Here is a 23334-nt window from a genome sequence, read left to right as displayed (position 1 = left end):
TATCAGCATTTTAAGTTAATACTGAATTTTTCACTTTCAATATTTTTCAGCAATGTACAAAGCTTCGTGTAATGGTCAGAACACTTTCTACACAACTTGAGGCCCTGGGTTCAATCCCCAATGCTCTCATGCCGTAATGCCCTTAGGCCAGTCTGGAAAGTAGGGCAGCGTGCACGCACGAGATTTTTTTCATTAAAAAAAATGCACGCCTGGAATTAGCGATTTGCACGCATGGTTTCCTAAAAAAATGTGCACGCGCAGTACTGACGCCTAAAACACGCTAATATAAATCACGCGTGCACGCCTAGACCGGAAATTTTGATATGCGTGCACGCGCGGTCACGCATTTTTTTACGCTTGCACGCACAAGATCTCGTCGAAAACTGCCCTACTTTCCAGACTGGCCCTTAGGTAAGATGCTTTAAAAGCGTTATGAACTTCTGCTAAGCTGGCAATCATTTAACAGCTTAATTGCCACGCAATTATAATTAATAACATCTCAAATTGCCAGGGTCAACTTAAAACTGGGTCGGGGTAACAAATGTGACTCTATGTTTAGGTTGTGACGTCTACCTTTACATATTGAGGATAAAGATATTTTGCAAAATTTTGTCAAATTTTACATATGCTTATATTTTTTTTATTAATTAAAACAAGCTTTTTCATACAGGAACTTTATAATTCTTGGGAAATTAATGTAATTTTAGTTAATTCAACAACATAAACTTAAAGTACATTGACTACCAGCTCCGTAAATCATGGATGTAAGTTAAACACTAAATTTATGTTTTTTTATCAACTTAAATTAAGTATTTTTAAGCTATTATGATAGTTATTATAATCATGGAATTATAAATATCTAACTGATGATAATATACTTTTGTAAAGAAATGGTGTTTAAATTGTAAATCAAGTATTTTTAATATTATTGTGGATTAAAACAAAGATGCTCCAGTAAAATTTCTTACTTTAACTTTCTTATTTTTAAGTTGTTTTATTATTAAACCATTTTCAACTGTAAACATAGTTGTATACCCAGCAAATATACAGAATTGAATGGATCAAAGAAATTAAATACACCGAATGAATCGAATGTATTACGGTTATTCTGAATGGGTTAAAGTTGGGGTTAGGGTTTAATTGATGCGATTCTGTTGGTCCCTTTAGTACCCTTTTAATAACCATTTGATATACATTCGATCCATTCGATCTTGTATAGTTTATAGGTACCCATAGTTATATTCATAATTGTAAAACTGATTATATTGGGTCATTTTATGTTTGTTGTTGCTTAAGTGCCTATGTAAAAAGGTAATATCAAATAAAATAGGGCAAGTAATATTATGTTGAAAATTTATTATTTTTTTAATGAATATAAAATACCATTGTTAATATTTTTTATTTTATTTTTAATAGATTCCCCCACAGTCTTCCACTAATTTGTCAGAAAATCCATTTGAAAGCGAAGATAAGGTAAGGACAGAAATTAAAATATTTTGATTGTTGAATTACTAAGATTATTTTTAAAATAAATTATTTGTTTTTGGTGTTGTTTTATTTATGGAAATTTTTTTACCACTTTAGATAAAAATAAAATTTCCACATAGGTGTCATTGTTTAGATATTGTCAGGACTTGTGGGTTATTGTCTTTATTAGTAAAGTTGTATTTCTAAAGCTGATCAAATTAGCTTCATTGTTATAAAGGTTGACTTTGTGAACTCTGTGTTTTGTACATGGGTTACTTTATTGTTGGATTATAATTTAAACTACTCTCAATAATGTAACACTATTTCTTTTTAAATTAAATAATCTTTAAAAGTTTAATCTATTGAAGATGATGTAAGTAAAAGTGAAGATGATGTAAGTAATTAATATTTTTTATTTATTTAAATTACATTAAAAATGAAATGAGTTTAAGTTTTTTTTATAAATTAAAACAAATTCTTGTTATTTATTGAAGTAAAATTAAATTATTTATAATTTCCTTAGTGTAGTTTTATGTTGAATTCTATGGTTGTATCAAATTACATAGGTTTCTTTGTTTAGAAATTATCAGATGTTTTGTTAGTTAAGTTGTGTTTCTAAGTCTGAAGCTGATTTTCTTCGTTTTACAAGGCAACTTTAGAACTAGGTGTTTGGTACACAAACTACCTTAATAAAATTGTAATACTTTAAATATTGAAAAACACAACTTTAATTAACAACACCAATTAAAAAAATGTAAACAATTAAAACTTCGTATAGAGCAGGGGTCAGCAACCTATTTCGCATTGCGAAACGATTTAAAACTGAATATTTTTTGCGAAACAGCCTTTAAAAAATTCAAATCTTCATCACAAATAAAAATGTATCAAATTTAAAGCAATTTATTTCTATATCAAATCGATGATTAACATTTTTTAATGTTTTAAAGACAAAATAAGCTTACAAATCAAAAAATAATCATCTTTCTGTTGTAAAGCATTTTAACTCGAAAAAAAAATGTAGCCGATAACGTACACCTGACAAACCTGCGCCTGGTGGTTGCGACCACTAGTATAATGTGGTGGCCAGACATTTGAACCCCTTTTATCTGAACACCTTACATTTAAACCCCTTCATTTAAACCCCTTCATTTAAACCCCTTACATTTAAACTCCTTCATTTAAACCTCTTGCATGTGAACCCCTTCATTTAAACCCCTTACATGTGAACCCCTTCATTTGAACCCTTAACATTTAAACCCCTTACATTTAAACCCCTCCATTTAAACCTGTTACATGTGAACCCCTTCATTTGAACCCTTAACATTTAAACCCCTCCATTTAAACCTCTTACATGTGAACCCCTTCATTTGAACCCTTAACATTTAAACCCCTTACATTTAAACCCTTCCATTTAAACCCTTCCATTTAAACCTCTTACATGTGAACCCCTTCATTTAAACCTCTTACATGTGAACCCCTTCATTTAAACCCCTTACATCTGAACCCCTTCATTTAAACCCCTTACATTTGAACCCCTTCATTTGAACACCTTACATTTGAACCCCTTACATTTGAACCTTTTATCTGAACACCTTACATTTGAACCCCTTTTATCTGAACACCTTACATTTGAACCCCTTACATTTGAACACCTTACATGTGAACCCCTTCATTTGAACCCCTTACATTTTAACCCCTTACATTTTAACCCCTTACATGTGAACTCCTTACATTTGTGTTGTAAGGGGTTCAAATGTAAGGGGTTCAAAACCATTGTTTGTACAACTATAAAATTATATTTAAATTAAGTAGACAAAAGCCGCAAGAGTCGCAACCAAAAACAAGTCATTACACTTCACATTATAACATACCTTCAATTTACATAAACTTTTCCATTATTTTTAAAACTGATAAACTAGTTTTTAAATTTTGCTGATTAGAAATGTACAAGGGTTGCCAATATAGAATAAAATTTGGCAAAATAATATTATGCAAAAATATTTCTAACATTATCTTTATTTACCGTGTTGATATTTTTGTTATTCATTAAACAGATTTCTTTACATTTTTTTCATGATTTGGGTGAAATTTCAAGTGAAAGTGAAGATGAGGTAAGCAGTTAATGAATTTTGTTTATTTAAATAACATTAAAATGAAATGCTTTTAAGTATTGTATAAATTAAAACAAATTCTTGTTATTATTTAAATGAAAAATTAAAATATATATAATTTCTTTACTGTAGTTTCATGTTGAAATTCATGGTTATATTGAATTACATAGGTTTCTTTGTTTTAGAAATTATTAGATGTTTTGTCTTTAGTAGTTAAATTGTGTTTCTAAGTCTGAAGCTGATTTTCTTTGTTTTACAAGGCAACTTTTAAACTAGGTGTTTGGTACACAAACTACCTTAATAAAATTGTAATACTTTAAATATTGAAAAACACAACTTTAAATAACAACACCAATTAAAAAAATGTAAACAATTAAAACTTCGTATAGAGCAGGGGTCAGCAACCTATTTCGCATTGCGAAACGATTTAAAACTGAATATTTTTTGCGAAACAGCCTTTAAAAAATTCAAATCTTCATCACAAATAAAAATGTATCAAATTTAAAGCAATTCATTTCTATATCAAATCGATGATTGGCATTTTTGAATGTTTCTAATACAAAATAAGCTTACAAATCAAAAAATAATCACCTTTCTGTTGTAAAGCATTTTAACTCGAAAAAAAATGTGGCCGATAACGTACAGCTCACAAACTGGCACTTGGCCTGTGCCTGGTGGTTGTGACCACTAGTATAATGTGGTGGCCAGACATTTGAACCCCTTTTATCTGAACACCTTACATTTAAACTCCTTCATTTAAACTCCTTACATGTGAACCCCTTCATTTGAATCCTTTACATTTGAACCCCTTACATTTAAACCCCTTACATTTGAACCCCTTCATTTGAACACCTTACATTTGAACCCCTTACATTTGAACCCCTTACATTTAAACCCCTTCATTTAAACCCCTTACATGTGAACCCCTTCATTTAAACCCTTTACATTTGAACACCTTAGATTCGAACCCCTTACATTTGAATCCCTTTTAACTGAACCCCTTACATGTGAACCCCTTACATGTGAACCCCTTCATTTAAACCCTTTACATTTAAACCCTTTACATTTGAACCCCTTCATTTGAACACCTTACATTTAAACCCTTTACATTTGAACCCCTTCATTTGAACCCCTTCATTTGAACACCTTACATTTGAACCCCTTACATTTGAACCCCTTACATTTAAACCCCTTACATTTAAACCCCTTCATTTAAACCCCTTACATGTGAACCCCTTCATTTAAACCTTTTACATTTGAACACCTTAGATTCGAACCCCTTACATTTGAATCCCTTTTAACTGAACCCCTTACATGTGAACCCCTTACATGTGAACCCCTTCATTTAAACCCTTTACATTTAAACCCTTTACATTTGAACCCCTTCATTTGAACACCTTACATTTAAACCCTTTACATTTGAACCCCTTCATTTGAACACCTTACATTTGAACCCCTTACATTTGAACCCCTTTTATCTGAACACCTTACATTTAAACCCCTTCATTTAAACCCCTTACATGTGAACCCCTTCATTTAAACCCTTTACATTTGAACACCTTAGATTCGAACCCCTTACATTTGAACCCCTTTTAACTGAACCCCTTACATGTGAACCCCTTCATTTAAACCCTTTACATTTGAATTCCTTACATTTGAACCCCATACATTTGAGCCCCTTCATTTGGTTCAAATGTAAGGGGTTCAAGTGTAAGGGGTAAGGGGTTTAGATAAAAGGTTTAGATAAAGGGGTTCAAATGTAAGGGGTTCAAATTTAAGAGGTTCAAATGTAAGGGGTTCAAATAAAAGTGGTTCAACTGTAAGGGGTTCAGATGAAGGGGTTCAAATGAAGGGGTTCAGATGTTAGGGGTTCAGTTAAAAGGGGTTTAAATGAAGGGGTTCAAATATTCAGGGGGGTTCAAATGAAGGGGTTCAGTTGTAAGGTATTCAAATGTAAGAGGTTCAAATGTCATGGAAACACATAATGTATATACTAATTTTTTTTAGATTTGCATTTAATTATTGCAACAACATGTAGTTCAAATGAAATAAAAATACTATTAACAACCCCCCCCTTAAAATTAGAATTATATTATTTGTTTATATATTTCCTAAATTTATACAAATGTCTTTGTTTATAAATCTATATTTAAGCTAGCTAACTAATAAAAAAATTTTTTTTAAGAATACTATAATGAAAGCTTTTATACAAATCATATATAATTTATAATACAAATCATATATAATATAGAAATTTTTATACAAATCATATATAATATAGAAATCAAGCATAAAGGTAAACTAATATTTTTTTGTTCTTGTAAAATTTTTATTTTAAATTTTAGTTAATATATTTAAAAATAAATTAGTTTTAAACAATTCTTTATTTTATAGATTTGGTTTATTTTAGTAAGTACTTGTAATAGAACAATTTTACAAATTTACTATATATTAGGTTGTTGGTATTATGAACCTACGGTGCAACAAACTCTCACTTGATGACATCACAAAGCTGTGTGATTGTTTGCACAAAATTAAAATGTTATGGCTTGTTGGTTGTGATATTGATTCTAAAGGGCAAGAATTACTGAGGGTTGCAAGATATAAGAATGCAGAGGTTTGTTGTAAACAAATTTAGGCAAACTAATTCAATTTTACAAAAAACCTTATTTATTTTGTTTAGTATTAGCTTTAAATAACTATTTTTGTGCTAAATTTCATTTAATTAATTAAACGTATGCTGATAAAACAACTTATTTTGGAATGACATGTAACTTACACATATAAGATCAATGTTATTAAAATGCTAATTTTTTTAGAAAACTATAATAACAGGTGTTCATGGTTTACCTGAATATTATTTAAACCTACAAGAACCATCTGATCAACTAACTACAGATATAGTCAAGCTAACATCTACTCAGGTAATATAAAATTTTGCTGAACTTCTATGTAGAGAGAGAGCATGGAACAATAATCTACCATACCAGTTTATTTACAACTTTTATTTTTATACCACTTTACATTTATTATATTAAATATTTGAAATGTAATAGGGTTTAAACCTAAGATTTAGCAAAAAGAACAAAAAGCTAAGTAACTTACATTATTAGTAATAAAAAATACAGTGTGTAACATCATGATATTAATATTAACAATAACAACACAGCAGATAATAAATTACTCGAAGGTGCCTTACTTACTTATTAAAATTCAATTTAACTTTCTTGTCAAAATTTAAGTAGAAATTCAATTTTATGTCTTAAAACTGCAGAAATAAAATCTGATTATTTTATTCAGGCAAATAAAGCTGATGATCCTTCTGTAACCACAACAATGACATGTAAAATGTTGACATTTATCCAAGACTGCTTTAAATCTGGGCAGACCAGCAGTGAAGAGTTGACCAAGTTGACTAAACTAGCCTACAACGGAATAATGGAAAAAGAAATTGTATTTGAAAACTTTGGACCTGAAAAAGTTGATCACTGGAGAAGATTCGAAGAATTTGAAAATGCTAAAACTAGACAAAACCTATTTAAAGGGGTACAACACATGAAATATTCAAATTTAGATTGGCAAGACTTTCTCTGTGCAGTTTACATGATTCAACCTCTTTCTCTGGATGAGTTTGAATCCACATTTACCTGGTTAATAAAAACAAAAACTTTCAAGTTTAATTTATGCAAATTTCTTTATGGTTTGTGTAATGAACAAAACTCAAAGAAAGTAAAGAAGATGTTGGATCTAGAAACTGATTTAACACAAAAGAGAAATATTTTGTTCAACTACCTTAGTTATTACTTAGAACATCGGTATTTTCCAAATCTTCTTTTTTTGTATAAATTAACAAAAGAATATGGAAGAGAACTTGCAGATTGGGTTATTAAACATTTACCTTTAGAAGTGTATATCAGTGATGATATTTATCCCAATGATGTTACAAGTCTCGTCGAAATCCTTCAACTTTCAATTACACCATTGGAGTTAGATGTACTTCATCCAACTTTTGAGGATGGCAGTTTAACAATGTTTTCTCACCAAGTTCTTCCGATAATAAAAGAAAAATCAAGCATAAAGGTAAACAAATACTTTTTTGTTCTTGTACAATTTTTGTTTTAAATTAGTTAAGATATTTAAAAATTAGTTTTAAACAATTCTTTATTTTATAGATTTAGTTGATTCTAGTAAGTACTTGTAATAAAACAATTTTACAAATTTACTAAATATTAGGTTAGATTCGTGGACCTAAGGCGCAACAAACTCTCACTTGATGACATCACAAAGCTCTGTGATTGTTTGCACAAGATTGAAAGATTGTATCTTAATGGTTGTGATATTGATTCTGAAGGAAAAGAATTGTTGAGAGTTACAAGATATAAGAATGCAAAGGTTTGGAAATATGTTTTGTATACTGTAGCTTAATTTTATGATTTTTAGGTTTTTGTTACAATTTGGCATTTCTAAATATTGTTATGAGAAATGTGATATGTTTTGTATAATATTTAATGCAGCTAAAATTACCAACAACTAAAATATTTGGAGTTTCTGGTTTGCCAGAAGAATACTCCATTGCACAAGATCAATCTGATCAATCATTAACCGGACCAGTAACACTAAAAACTAACCAGGTAAATAAGAAACTAGGTGCTTTTTATGTGTGAAATTATTGACTAAAACATTGAATAATTCAAATATGATTCAAATGTGTTTTTTTTTATTGTTTAAAGGCTGAAGATTTAACTGCATCAGGAATTGAAGTTATATATGGGGATATATCTGGTTAGTTTGCCATAATACTTTATTTAATTTTTATCTTTAGTTTTATTGATTTAATCAGTTTTGTTAATTTGGGTTTTTATTGATTGTTTACAGTTTTTTTTTTTTAAAAACTAGGATAAAAATATATCATATTGCTATTAAGACACTGTAACCAAGGTGATCGGTGTAAAAGGAGGCAGAGTTGAAGTATCGGGATGTTACATTGATATTCCTGAAGGTGCACTTACTAGGGATGTTCAAATTACTGTCCATGTTGTTCGTTGTCATGATATTACTTTTCCCACCAAGGTATTTGCTTTTACAAAGTTGTTTAACATATACTTAACATACAAAAAAGCATTTGCTTTTGTTATTAGTTAACTAATTAGATTGTTTAAACCAATAATATTTTTTTTAGGAAAATCCAACATATTTGTTGACTCCACAATTGGAATGCTTGCCACATGGATTGAAGTTTAATGTTCCAGTTACAATATTTCTTTCCACCCCATTTTACTCAACTACTGGAACCTGTGTTGTTACGGTAATTCTTAATTTGATTTTATCATTTTTATATAGAATGTTATTTCTGATTTTAAACAAATTAAAGTTGATTAAACTGTTATTTTAAGCCTCAAGTAAGTAAAGACAAAGTAGTTTGGGAAGATCTTGATGAACTTATTTTGGGAAAATCTCACACAGTTCAGTTTCAAGTTGATCATTTATCTTGGTAAATAGTTTAACTAATTATTAAAGCACCACTTTAATAAGTAATGTTTAAGGTTTAGGTTATAACAGTTTGGTTACTATTGTATAGTTACTATGTTATAAAATCTTTAAGGTTTCAAGTTATAACATCTTGGCTGTTTGGAGTGTCCCAGTATCTTAGTAATCCTGAAAAGAAACAGATTTTTCACTGCTTTAACGAAAAGGAAAAGGCCTTTTTAACTTTAAATATTATTGACTTTGACATGCAGATTTTACTCAAACAAAATGAAACTCAAGCCTTTATGGCAATTGTGTCTTTAAGGTTAGAAAAAATAAGATTTTTTCTTCCTGTATTGTAAGAAAATTATTTTTAATATTTTTAGACTGAATGACAGAGTGGAGGTCAAGATTGAACATCAGGAGTTTGAAACAGTTTCTAAGATCTATGCTGGTAAAGCCTTTATATCCGATGTGATTGAAATAAAACCAAAACCAGAGTTTGAGAACAAAACTCCTCCATGGGAAATATTTCATTTTTCCGTTACAAATCTTTCAACTCAAATTTATCAAGAAGGAAGATTTGAATATCCTAGATACACAGGACCAAGTATGTATCTTGTATAAAATAACAACCCACCAGTTTTCTTAACAATCAATTATCTATAAGATTGTTGATGTAATATAAGTTAACCATTGATTTTCTATTATCACCATATTGATATAAGAGAGTTTCAACACTATACCCTTTAATATATAGTAATAAACATATTGATAAGGTTATGTAGGAAAATACAAAAAAGTTTCATTTAAATTGTTGGTTTATAAAGTATTTTCTACAGTAAACCTTGTTGTTGGAGGAACTATGGTTCAAAATCAAGGAACACCTGAGACACAGAATCAAGAAATACAGGAGGTCCAAAATCCAGGTCCTAATATACAACTTGGAGATGCATTTGGTAAGCATATTTATACCGGAAATTGACTTTGTATGGTTCTTAGGTGGTATTATTTTTGTATCCTATATCTTTATCCTCGATGTGGAAAGGTCGAATGCGCGACCTAAACATAGAGTAACATTAGTTACTCCGACCCAGTCTTGAGTTACTTTAGCAGATTGGGATTTTATAAAATATAATTGCCCGGTAATTATGCTGCTGATTTAGTGTTGGCTTAACAGGAGTTTGTACCGTTTATAGCACCTTACTCAAGAGCACTACAGCATGAGGTCAGTGGTAATTAAACCCACGACTTCATGGTGGTGTAGCAAGTGTTCTTACTACTACACCACTCTACCGGTTGTTTTTATATGTTTATAATTTGTGGATAACTCCTTAAACTTTTATTTTAAAAGATCCTAACTAACCATCTTCAAGCAATTAAACCTGAACTAACTGGATCCTGGGTTGATATGAGTCCTTAAATGTTTGTTATATTTTTTAACTTGTACATACTGCTTGAAAGTTTATGTAAATTGAAGGTATGTTATATTGTGAAGTGTAATGACTTGTTTTTGGTTGCGACTCTTTCAGTTTTGTCTACTTAATTTAAATAAGTCAACTGTCCCTGTAAAAACTTTAATTTGTAATTGGAATCAAAATGCATATTCTGTATGTAAAAATAGTTTAATATTTCATATTTTAATGGGTATTTTTTATTAGCTCTCACTGTGAAATGGACTCACTTTTAATTAAAAATGACATTATTATACCTTTTTAACTTAACACCCTTATTCTTGCCTTATTTTTTATATATTATCTTTTATACCAAAAGATTATGCAATTTTACAGTTATGTCAAATTCATATTTAAATTTTGCCTTTTTTATTTAACTTTTGTAAGCAACTATGCTCCAGGTAAATTTAACACCTTTCTTCATATTTTTATATTTTACCCATAGCACTTAAAACATGTTTTCGTTCACCTTAATTTTGCTGTAAGAAAAATTTTGTGACTTGCTTTTTTTAGTTAATTCTTTAAGATTGTAGCCTATGCCTTGTTTTTTTAGTAAATTTTTTAAGATTGTATGCCTTGCTTTTTTTAGTTGGTTATTTTGTAGGTGTTTATGATTTGTGTTTTTATCGATAGATTTTTAGCTTTGTTTTCTAGTTTGTTTTTATTTCCTAGGATTTTAGGCCTTGCCTTTTGGTTATTTTATGAGATTTTTGGACCTTGTCTTTTCGAGTCCTTTTTCGTATAATCAAACTTATGTCCCTATTTATTGAATTTTTTTATGGCAAAACTGTGCTTATTGATATAGTTGCATACATTTTTGTAAACATTTTATATTAACGGTTTTTTCTATTTGCACTGATAGATTTTTGTTAGTTTTTAGAACTTAAAATTTTGCGTGTTTTAATAGATTTTGAAGTTTAATTTTGTTTTGAAAACTATAATTAGAAAAAAATGAATTGATTTGTGATAGGGTAGAACAACACACATTAGTAATATGCTCTATTTTGTCTTATTAACGAAATATAGAAGGTTATTTATAGGCTTTAGTCAGGCGTCGCTATTATTAAACTATTGCAATACCTGTATTTGGCCAAAACAACTGGTAGCAACAAACTAATGCGATACTTCGTACCGAAATTAATTGTAAATGTTATAGTAAGTTAACCGTCAGCATAGTGCAATGAAAACACTTTGCTTTAGTACAGCCTCTACAGGTGCCTTAGCGCTTCCACGTTGTAGCATCTAAGTCAATATAAATGATGTGAATTCTTGAGTCAAAACTCGTTGGCAAATTATTTATCGAACATTAGGTTAAGATGATAAAAATTGGTAAAGATTTTTTTTATTTGTTACGTTAATTATGTTAAGTTAACTAAAGTCTAAGTTCGATATTTTTAATCCTATTAAAAAAAAGAGGTTATAAATTCTGTCACAAATCGGTTACTGGAAACACGCCAAAACAAGTAGGTGTAAAACGTCATAACAGGAACTTAGTGATGTCAGAATTGAAAGTTAGATATTAATTAAACGTTGTGACGTTATATAGAAAGAATAATAGTTTTTGTTCGCTTAAATAAGTGTATTATTATGTAATAATCATAGTAGTTAGACAAACGCAACGCCTACGATTGATCTGATGATTGTTTTTTAATTAAATTAATTTTAACAATATTTGACTTTTTATTTTTATAAGTTGATCTAGGTAACAGGAGTTTGGTTGTTAGAAGATTTAACTCAAAATATCTCTGTTTTTTATCGAGAAAAACTTTAAAGTATATCAGTCGATGAACGAATAGCTTCTTAAATTAAATCATGGATGTAAGTTTTTGCTTAATAAAAATTTTATATTAATTGAATTTAAAATAGTGACACCAATACGAACAATACTAAAATAGGGGATGGGGACAAAATGTAAACATTAACAAAAATTCGCGGAATGCGGGACGGAACGAAATTATTTTTTTCGGATAAATTCGGTATTTACCTAAAAAGCTAAGGGATGATGTGGGATTTATTATGAAGGTTAAGCAATCATGCAAAATCGACTATAAGGTTAAGCAATCATGCAAAATCGACTATAAGACGCAAGGAAAGATTAGGAAAAAAAATTCCACCCATTTCTGCATTAAGCGATTTTTTGTTAACTTTTACAAATGGTCTCAATCTTTACCGCACCTCTAACTTTCCACATTCCATATTTTACTACTACCCTGTAATACAAGCTCGCATGAGTTACTGTGTAAATATACATCATGCAATAACAACAGCTTATTTTAAATAATTTTAATTAACAAAGTGTGTTAAAATGTTAATCAAATTTTATGATTTTGCAGGATTTGGACGAAAATGTTTCAGTTACTTTAAAGGAGAAGATTTTGGATGAAGCTGGAACAACTGAACCGATAAAGCAAAAAGGGAAGTTTAGTCAAGAAACATTTGAACCTGGAGCTTCTGTGAGTTTTATATTAATTGCAAACACACTTTTGTATGAAAAATTACTCGTTTCATACATTTAATACACTTAATGTACAAAAAAAAATAAATTAAGTTAAAATTTATTTTAAAAATGTTATATTCTGTTTTTTTTTATGGTGTATATGACGTAAAGACAATAAAAAAGTTGGATAAAACTAAAACAACTGAACCCGCAAAGTGGGAGGAAGAATTTGATAAATCTTCCGTAAGTTTAAATAAAACTTTTAAGACAAAGTAGGACTAAAAAACTAAAAAAACATTTCTTTGCAATCTTCTAAAAAAAAAGATGTAAATAATTAAAATTTTTTGTCTGTCATTATTTATTACTTTCAAACAGACTGTTTTATCCGTTTTTAATAAAGTTTAAACCGTTTAGTGCAGGGGTCGGCAACCCTTTTCGCATTGCGAAACGATTTAAAGCGTAAACTTTTTCGCAGAAAAGCTTTTAAAAAATTCAAATGTTCACCAATAAAAATGTATCAAGTTTAAAGCAGTTAATTCCTATATCAAATCGATGATTAACATTTTTTAATGTTTTAAAGACAAAATAAGGTTACAAATCGCAAACTAAGCACCTTTCTGTTGCAAAGCATTTTAACTCGAAAAAAGTATGTGGCCCGATAACAGACAGCTCACAAACTGGCAATGGGCCTGGGCCTGGTGGTTGTGACCACTAGTATAATGTATATACTAATTTCTTCTCGACTTGCATTTAATTTGTGCAACAACATGTGGTTCAAAATTATTTGTTTAATTTTAATTAATAACAACACTCTTTAGAATTATAATATTCGATATATATTTCTTAAATTTATACAAATGACTTTGTTTATAAATCTATATTTAAGCCAGCTTGAACTAATAAAAAAAAATTTAAAGGTTTTGAACAAATCATATAATTTATATTTATTATTTAGCTATACCATTAAATAAAAGTTAAATTTGTTAAAAGTATTAAACTAATTATTATAAAATATATTACTCACATGTTATACTTTTATAGATTCTAATTAATAGAGCTGTTTATCCAAAAGATGTTGTTGAACTTGTTGACAAATTACAACGTTCAACCAAACCAGTTGAGTTAGATGTTTATTGTCCAACTTTTAAGGATGGCAGTTTAACAATGTTTACTCACCAAGTTCTTCCAATTATAAACGAAAAATCAAACATAAAGGTAAACAATATTTTTTTCTTGTTTGTAGCATTGAAAGTAAATAGTAAAATTCTGTTATGTTATTTAAATGTGTTTTAGGAAAATTATTACGGCAAATAGAGTTTTTTATTTTAAACATTTGTTAAATAACTAATAAATATTGTTTGTAATAGTTTTAATAAAACTATTTAATATCAAATATTAGGTTGAGCACATGAGACTGCGGTACAACGAAATCTCACTTGATGACATCACAAAGCTGTGTGATTGTTTGCACAAAATTACCTACTTAGATCTTGATGGTTGTGATATTGATTCAAAAGAACGAGAATTACTGAGAGTTGCGAGATTTAAGAATGCAAAGGTTTGTAAACATGTTAACAAGCCTAATGCAAAATAATTTAATTTTGCAAATCTTTTTTTTTAAGTTTATTTTCAGCTTTTGAAATAACTTTTTTTTTAAGTTTACTTTCAGCTTTTAAAATTACTATTTATGCTCAAATTTTAATTAATTAATTAAACAAATGCTGATAAAACAACTTATTTTAGAATTACATGTAACTTATACATATAAGATCAATGTTATTAAAATGTTAGTTTTTTTAGAAAACTGAGATTGAAGGTGTTTATGGTTTACCTAAACGTTATTTAAACCTACAAAAACCATCTGATCAACTAACTACAGATATAGCCAAGCTAACATCTACTCAGGTAATATAAAATTTTGCTAAACTTCTATGTAGAGAGAGAGCATGGAACAATAATCTACCATACCAGTTTATTTACAACTTTTATTTTTATACCACTTTACATTTATTATTTAAACCCAACATTTTAACAAAAACAACAAAAAGCTAAGTAACTTACATTATTAGTAATAAAAAATACAGTGTGCAACATAATGTCATGATATTAATATTAACAATAACAACACAGCAGATAATAAATTATCCAAAGGTGCCTTACTTTTTAAAATTCAATTTAACTTTTTTTTCAAAATTTGGGTCGAAATTCAATTTTATGTTTTAAAACTGTGGAAATGAAATTTGATTATTTTATTCAGGCAAATAAAACTGATGATTGTTTTTTAACAACTACAATGACAAGTAAAATGTTGACTTTTACCCAAGACTGCTTTAAATCTGGGCAGACTAGCAGTGAAGAGTTGAACAAGTTGACTAAACTAGCCTACAACGGAATAATGGAACAAGAAATTGTATTTGAAAACTATGGACTTGAAACAGTTGATCACAGGAGAAGATTCAAAAGATTTGAAAATGCTAAAACTAGACAAAACCTATTTAAAGGGGTAGAACACATGAAATATTCAAATTTAGATTGGCAATACTTTCTCTGTGCAGTTTACATGATTCAGCGTCTTTCTTTGATTGAATTTGAATCCACATTTACCTGGTTAATGGAGCGTTTAAAAACAAAAACTTTCAAGTTTAATGTGTGCAAATTTCTTTATGGTTTGTGTAATGAACAAAACTCGAAGAAAGTAAAGAAGATGTTGGATTTAGAAACTGATTTAGCACCAAAGAGAAATATTTTGTTGAACTACCTTAGTTATGACTTACGTGGGTTTTCACTAAATCTTCTTTCTTTATATAAATTAACAAAAGAATATGGAAGAGAACTTCAAGATTGGGTTATTGAACATTCACCTTCAAAAGTGCATATCAGTGATGATCTTTATCCCAATGGTGTTACAAGTCTTGTTGAAATCCTTCAACTTTCAATTAAACCAGTGGAGTTAGATTTACGTCCTAGATTTAAGAATGACAGTTTAACAATGTTTACTCACCAAGTTCTTCCGATAATAAAAGAAAAATCAAACATAAAGGTAAACAAATACTTTTTTGTTCTTATAAAATTTTTATTTTAAATTAGTTAAGATATTTAAGAAAAATTAGTTTTAAACAATTCTTTATTTTATAGATTTGGTTTATTTTAGTAAGTACTTGTAATGAAACAATTTTACAATTTTACGAAATTTACTGTTAGGTTAGTTTTATGAACCTAAGTAACAACAAACTCTCACTTGATGACATCACAAATCTATGTGATTGTTTGCACAAAATTAAAGAATTATGTCTTGGTGGTTGTGGAGTTGATTCTAAAGGACGAGAATTACTAAGAGTAGCAAGAAATAAGAATGCAAAGGTTTGTAAATATGTTTTGTATACTGTAGCTTAATTTTATGATTTTTAGGTTTTTGATACAATTTGGCATTTCTAAATAATGTTATGAGAAATGTGATATGTGTTGTATAATATTTAATGCAGCTAAATTTACCAACAACTGAAATACTTGGAGTTTCTGGTTTGCTAAAAGAATACTCCATTGCACAAGATCAATCTGATCAATCATTTACCGAACCAGTAACACTAAAAACTAACCAGGTAATTAAGAAACTAGGTGCTTTTTATGTGTAAAATTATTGACTAAATTATTGAAAAATTCAAATATGATTTAAATTTTTTTTTTTTTTTGTTTAAAGGCTAAAGATTTAACTGCATCAGGAATTGAAGTTATATATGAGGATAAATCTGGTAAGTTTGCCATAATACTTTATTTAATTTTTTATCTTTAGATTTATTGATTTAATCAGTTTTGTTAATTTGGGTTTTATTGATTGTTTACACTTTTTTTTTAATAAACTAAGATTAAAATATATCATATTGTTATAAAGACACTACAAGTCAAATAGTTGGTGTAAAAGGAGGCAGAGTTGAAGTATCAGGATGTTACATTGATATTCCTAAATGTGCACTTGATGAGGATGTTCAAATTACTGACCATGTGGAATGTTGTAATGATATTACTCTCCCAACCAAGGTTTTTGCTTTTACGAATTTGTTAAACATTTTTGCATGCTAAAATTTTTATTTACTTTTATTAGTGGTTAAGTAAATAATTTGTTCAAAATAACAGTATTTTTACAGATTTATTTGTACCTATGTTTGTTTTAAACAAAAAACAAAATAGTAAATTGGTTATCAATTATCAATAACTAATGTACAGTACTAATTTTTTATTAAGAAAAACCCAACATATTTGTTGACTCCTCAATTTGAATGCTTGCCACATGGATTAAAGTTCAAGGTTCCAGTTACAATATCTCTTTCCACCCCATTTTACTCAACAACTGGAACCTGTGTAGTCACGGTAATTTTGTTTTTGTAAATTTTGTTTAGGATGGACATAGAAATTACCATATATAGTAAAATTTTGTTAAAATCAATTTGCTTTAAGTAAAAAACTAGCAGGATAACTTTTGGGAATTTTAACAATAAGATTCTGTTTGTCAATTAGGGTTTGTAACTATTCAAGTTTTTGTCTGTTAACTTTTAAAATAAGAGATTAATAAAAGTGGCTTAAGAAAGAATAAAAAAGCTTTATTCAACTAGCAAATTATTATTTTCGATCACATGTAATGTAAGGTGGTGTAGTGGTTAGAACACTTGCAACACTACATGAGGTCCTGGGTTTGATTCTCACTGCTCTTGTGCTGTAGTGCCATTGAGTTAGCCACTATACACGGTATAAACTCCTGATGAGCCAAACTGCAAAAGGCAATTGAGACTGGGTTGAGGTGATGTGTTTATATTGTAAGTTGACCTTTTCACATCAAGGATAAAGATATAAAAAAAAATACTAATTTGTAATTTTCATCTGTTATTGGGTATAAAAACATGTGTTAGTTTAACCTCAATAATTTAAAAAATAACATTGGGTGTAGTCTATTTTGCAATCAAGTTTTTTTTAATATGTTTTTGTTATTATTTAAGCCTCAAGTAAGTCAGGATGGAACAGTTTGGGAAGATATTGCTGAAGTTATTTTGGGAGATTCTCGAACAATTCAGTTTCAAGTTGATCATTTATCTTTGTAAATAATAAATATATTTTGTTTAAAAAAACCTGTCTGTAAAAACATTTTCATTTAAATGCTTTTCTTGTTTAAGGTTTAGGGTCGTAATAGATTGGATATTTGGAAAGAACAAAAATATAGCCAAGAATGAAAATCCCAAAAAAGATAAAATATTTGATTGTTACCATGAACAAAAATCAAATTTAAAATTGTTTGTTATGGACAACAAAGATAACATTAAACCAAATGGAAGTTCAGTTTTTATTGTGATTGTTCCAATAAGGTCAATTGTTCATGGTTTTTATGACTTCACCATACTATTTAGGCTTAAAACATTATTATTTAAATTCTGACTTAATATTTTTAGGCAAATTGACGAGGTGATGTTCACAATTTCCCACAAGGATTTTGAAACTTTTTCAAAGACCTATGAGAGCACAGTTAATCAATCTGATGTAATCAAGATAACTTCCAAACCTGGATTTGAAAATGAAAACCTGTCAGATATAATATTCACTTATTCAGTCACAAATCTTTCATCTAATAAAGTTGTTGATGGTGGATTTCAATTTCCCGAAATTATCCAACAACCAGCAGGTTTGTGTCATTAAATCTAAACTTTTTTTAAGGTAAATGTTAGGAAATTGAATTTAATATATAGGGTGAGTTAGAAATTGTTTGTTTACAGTATTACTTAACAACAATCAGTAAAAAAACAGCAAATCTTTTCTTTGTATTCTGTAATATATGTATTAAATTAGTAAACATAAGCCTTAAATAATATATAAGCAAATATTTGTAATTTTAGTTTAATTTTTAATATATTTAATATTGTTGTTTGTAATTTAAGTTTAACAATATCTTACGGAAAACTTATTTATATTTATATTTTTTCATAAAGTTTATTAAAAGACTAATTTATTAATTTCTCGTGTAGAAACAAAAGGCAAATCACAAAATACTGAGCCCAAAAAAGATCAACAAATTCAGGGTTCTAGTAAGCAGACCAGTGATGTGGAAGATGCAGTAAGCTAAAAAAATTTTTTTTATTAAAATAGTCCTTTATTATATCTTTTAATAAAAAATTGTTTAAAGGTGCACAATATGCTTGCTAATTGTATACAATTTTTACTGTTTTAATTGAATATTTTTGTTTTTAGGGTGAATGTCTTCCATCTACTTCCACCGGACCTTTTCCAACCTCTACTAATCCTCCACAAGGTCAGTTTTGTGTTTAAACCAACTTTTTATTTTTAAAGATTTTACAATGCATGACTACCTTCTAAATTGTTTGTCTAGGAAGTTTAGGACCAAAACTTCAGTTATACATTGGAGACAACTCTACAGTTACCGTAACATCTACTGGTACAATCTTAAAATTTTATGTAATTATGGGTATATGAGAAAGCTAACTTAATTTAATTAAATTGTGGGTGTATTGATAGATTATAGTAAAATAATATGTTGCCCATTAAATCTAAATGTTATTTTATTGTAGATGTCAAGATGGAAGAATGCAAGTTGGACGGTTGTGATATGATGGCCAAAGAAATTAAAAAAGTCAATATTCAAGAGGGTTCCAAAATACAAGCTGGCGATGTTAAAAAAATATTAGACTAAAAAATTTTATTTTAAACTAAGATTTAATTTTAATTTTTCGGATTAATTATAAACTTTTTATACTTTAATAGTAATTGTGGCTCTTGCTAGTTACTAACAACTAAAAAAGAGGTAAGTAAGTTAACTGTCTTTTCTTTCTAGTACTAAATTGAAGAGTTCAAATTTTTCTTCAGCTTTATTTTGTTAATAATTCTTCAGCTTTATTTTGTTATTTTTATTTTTTTGCTGTTGTTGTTTAAACTTTATGTTTTTTTTTATGACTTGTTTAAATGGGCATTTTTATTAAACTTCACTGTAAAATGAAATCACTTTGTATTTAAAATTATATTTATTTTCCAACTTTAAAATACTATCCTCCCTTATTTTTATTAAGTATCTTAATTACCAGCACATTATGCAATTTAAAATTTATGTCAAATTCATATTAAAAAAACACCTATTTTTATTTAACTTTTGTAACCAACATTGCCTTTCTCAGTTATATTTAACACTTTTCTTCATATTTTTATATTTTACCCATAGCACTTATAACATGTTTTCGTTCCCCTTAATCTTGCTATAAGAGAAATTTTGTGACTTGCTTTTTTTAGTTAATTCTTTAAGATTGTATGCATTGCTTTTTTTAGTTGGTTATTTTGTAAGTGTTTATGATTCGTGTTTTGGGGTCTTTTATCACATTTTCCGCTTTGTGTTTTGGGTGTTTTTTATTTCCTAGGATTTTAGGCCTTGCTTCTTGAGTCTTATCTTCAAGATTGTAGCCTATGCCTTGTTTTTTTTAGTTGTTTATTTTGTAAGTGTTTATGATTTGTGTTTTGGGTTTTTTTTGATAGATTTTTAGCTTTGTTTTCTAGTTTATTTTTATTTCCTAGGATTTTAGGCCTTGCCTTTTTGGTAATTTTATGAGATTTTTGGACCTAGTCTTTTCGAGTTCTTTTTTGTGTAATCAAACTTATGCCCCTATTTATTGAATTTTTTTACGGCAAAGTTGTGCTTATTGAAATAGTTGCATACATTTTTGTGAGCATTTTATATTAACGGTTTTTTTCTATTTGCACTGATAGTTTTTTGTTAGTTTTTAGAACTTAAAATTTTGCATGTTTTAATAGATTTTGAAGTTTAATTTCGTTGTGAAAACTATAATTAGAATAAAATGAGTTTAATTGTTATAGGTTAGAACAACACCCATTAGTAATATGCGCTCTTTTGCCTTATTAACGAAATATAGAAGGTTATTTATAGGCTTTAGTCAGGCGTCGCTATTATTAAACTAATGCAATATCTGTATTTGGCCAAAACAACTGGTAGTGTTAAATATGCGTTTTATATTTGTTACATTTGGCAACCCTGAGGTTTTATAATCAGCCGTGCGTTTCACTTGATTGAAAGGTTTTTTAATACTTACCGTAATTTCATGGCTATTATTTTTATCGTTATGAATCTAGACTGATAGGCTATTTAAAAGTGATTTAAAGTGTTATATGTAATTACTACCTTTCCTACTGTGAAACTATTTGGAGTAGTGAACTGATACGTACGTTTTTTGATCCATAATTCGGGCTTGTGAATTTTCGGGTAATTACATTTTGCATTATTATTAAGTTATTTTGTGTTTATGTTTGTACTAAATGTCTCTTTTACCTTTATCAGGAACTTATTGGGTAGTTTTATCATCTGTGCCGTATATTTTCATGAGCCAATATCTGCCATTTATTAGGTATTTATGCTTTTTATTGTTAATGTGCTTAATAGGGCTTTGCTATTACAGCCTTTTTCTTTACCTTACCTTTTCAATTGCTAATTACAGATTGCTTGAATTAACCACGATTACACAAGTTGACCTTTGTATCCATTGTATAAGTGGCTTGCTAAACGTGTCGGTAAGATGTGTTTTGACTTCGATATTCTCTGTATTATGTTTTTATTATGTGGTAACAATTAGTTATATTGTGATCGCTTATTTTTCTATAGCATTATTGACTATAGCTGATTTATTTTTTGTAGAAACTGTCAATGAACGAATGTGTTTGTGTGTGAACGAAATAAAATTGTTCATTCATGTGTGCGACTAAAAGCGGGGTCAACTTTAATAAAGCAAGAATAGTTCAATCAGTACAAATAGTCTTATGCTAAATACCCTCAGTGCATGGCCACTTAGCACTAGAAGAGAGGGCATTTAACATCGTTTCGACACGAGCATTTAAAATTTTTTGTTTATCTGCTCGTTCTGAGTAATCAATTAAAATCATGACTGAACAAGAACAGTTTGACAGTGCTGCCGCCATGGGCAGGCTTAAGGGACTATATACTCGGGCTGAGAGTATTATGCTAAAACCTGAAGGAAAAAGAGATCTAGAGTTGCTGTTACCTGAAATTGACAAAGCATACCAGGATTTTCGTGAGCTGTGTGTTGATTTAGATGAATCTGCTGTAGTGCCAGGCAGCGAGTTGCGAGTTGTAGATTGGGCAACTGCAAAATCTGAGTTTGATACACGAGTGAGTGAGTGGCTCGAGCAGTGTCAAACCCAATTGAGAGAGCTTACCAGTGCAACCCCTGGTCCTTCTGGATTGGTACACCACTCGCAAAGTGGGGGGAGTCACGTTTCATCTAGTTCATCATCAAAGGCAAGAGCTGCTGAGCTTCGTTTAACAAAATTAAAGTTGAAGGCTGAAAATGAACGGAGAGAAGAGCGTGCTCGAAGGGAAAAATATGAAAGAGAAGTTAAGCTTAAGGAAGAAGAAGAACTTGCTCAGGAAAAAGCTCAGAAAGCACGAGAAGAAGCTCAGAAAGCACGAGAAGAGGCTCAGAAAGCACGAGAAGAGGCTGATAAAACTGTTAGAAAATCTCGTGTAAAGGCTCAAAGAGAAGCTTACGAGGCAGAGCAAAGGGACATTGAAGAGCGTAACGAACAGAAAAGGCAGCTTCAGTTACAGGAAGCGGAAAATGAATATTTAGACGAGTTGTCGAATGCTTCTGGTAGCATAAGATGTGATGTTGTTTCAAAGAAGAATGTGGTAGATGTGCCTGCTTCTGTAAAAGAAATGACCTACCAAATGAAGGTCGAGCCAAGTTTATCTTTTTTGCAGTAGGTTTATTAATATTACTTGTAATAAATAACGCTTAATTAACAAAAAATTTTAAATAAATGAAATTTTACTAGCAAAATATTGTAATTATTAATTTTAGCATTCATTTTGTTAAATTTTTTTTTTATATTTTGCTGATAAGCAATGTATAAAGGGTGCCAATATAGAATGAAATTTTGCAAAACAATATTAAGTGAAAAAATTATTATATTGTTTCTGACATTAACTATATTTACAGTGTTGATATTTTTGTTATTTATTAAACAGATATTTCCACATTTATCTTATGAGTATTCTGAAATTTCAAGTAAAAGTGAAGATGATGTAAGTAATTAATATTTTTTATTTATTTAAATTACATTAAAAATGAAATGAGTTTAAGTTTTTTTTATAAATTAAAACAAATTCTTGTTATTTATTGAAGTAAAATTAAATTATTTATGATTTCCTTAGTGTAGTTTTATGTTGAATTCTATGGTTGTATCAAATTACATAGGTTTCTTTGTTTAGAAATTATCAGATGTTTTGTTAGTTAAGTTGTGTTTCTAAGTCTGAAGCTGATTTTCTTCGTTTTACAAGGCAACTTTAGAACTAGGTGTTTGGTACACAAACTACCTTAATAAAATT

At 29.0% G+C, this 23334-nt stretch overlaps 2 protein-coding genes across 5 annotated transcripts; both read left to right on the top strand.

The window, feature by feature from the left end:
* The first annotated feature begins 9283 nt into the window (after positions 1 to 9283).
* On the top strand, positions 9284 to 10880 carry LOC145759877 (uncharacterized). Its single transcript, XM_082573732.1, has 4 exons — positions 9284 to 9369; positions 9431 to 9654; positions 9887 to 10003; positions 10399 to 10880. The coding sequence occupies exons 1-4, from the start codon at positions 9311 to 9313 to the stop codon at positions 10407 to 10409; spliced, it is 411 nt and encodes a 136-aa protein (XP_082429858.1). The 5' UTR covers positions 9284 to 9310; the 3' UTR covers positions 10410 to 10880.
* Positions 10881 to 12189: 1309 nt separating this feature from the next.
* On the top strand, positions 12190 to 21788 carry LOC145759323 (uncharacterized). 4 transcript variants are annotated; one of them, XR_014286521.1, is made up of 21 exons: positions 12190 to 12316; positions 12832 to 12951; positions 13107 to 13178; positions 13977 to 14150; positions 14335 to 14493; positions 14736 to 14840; positions 15193 to 15975; positions 16137 to 16295; positions 16418 to 16534; positions 16633 to 16684; positions 16825 to 16970; positions 17175 to 17300; positions 17924 to 18021; positions 18098 to 18286; positions 18371 to 18600; positions 18941 to 19029; positions 19164 to 19224; positions 19303 to 19368; positions 19502 to 21195; positions 21271 to 21337; positions 21428 to 21463. XR_014286521.1 is itself a non-coding variant. In XM_082573128.1 (19 exons), the coding sequence occupies exons 1-19, from the start codon at positions 12311 to 12313 to the stop codon at positions 19621 to 19623; spliced, it is 2874 nt and encodes a 957-aa protein (XP_082429254.1). In that variant the 5' UTR covers positions 12190 to 12310; the 3' UTR covers positions 19624 to 21788. The 4 variants fall into 4 exon arrangements, 1 of the variants encoding a protein (XP_082429254.1); XR_014286520.1 differs by having other exon boundaries at positions 21271 to 21788; XR_014286519.1 differs by adding an exon at positions 21625 to 21788 and having other exon boundaries at positions 19502 to 21500.
* Positions 21789 to 23334: the final 1546 nt, after the last annotated feature.

This window comes from Corella eumyota, chromosome 7 (assembly GCF_963082875.1).
Source record: "Corella eumyota chromosome 7, kaCorEumy4.1, whole genome shotgun sequence".
Lineage (NCBI taxonomy): Eukaryota > Metazoa > Chordata > Ascidiacea > Phlebobranchia > Corellidae > Corella > Corella eumyota.
Note: the sequence above shows the minus strand (reverse complement) of the source record. Positions and strands in the feature narration are given on the sequence as shown.

What these genes read in the sequence shown, in the direction of transcription:
- LOC145759877 (XM_082573732.1), top strand. Translation starts at nt 9,311, where the DNA reads ATGCAGATTTTACTCAAACAAAATGAAACTCAAGCCTTTATGGCAATT. An exon ending in ATGGCAATTGTGTCTTTAAG is followed by an intron (nt 9,370 to 9,430) that starts GTTAGAAAAAAT and finishes TAATATTTTTAG; the next exon opens with ACTGAATGACAGAGTGGAGG. An exon ending in TCCTAGATACACAGGACCAA is followed by an intron (nt 9,655 to 9,886) that starts GTATGTATCTTG and finishes TATTTTCTACAG; the next exon opens with TAAACCTTGTTGTTGGAGGA.
- LOC145759323 (XM_082573128.1), top strand. An exon ending in TAACACTAAAAACTAACCAG is followed by an intron (nt 16,535 to 16,632) that starts GTAATTAAGAAA and finishes TTTTGTTTAAAG; the next exon opens with GCTAAAGATTTAACTGCATC. An exon ending in CTGGAACCTGTGTAGTCACG is followed by an intron (nt 17,301 to 17,923) that starts GTAATTTTGTTT and finishes TTATTATTTAAG; the next exon opens with CCTCAAGTAAGTCAGGATGG.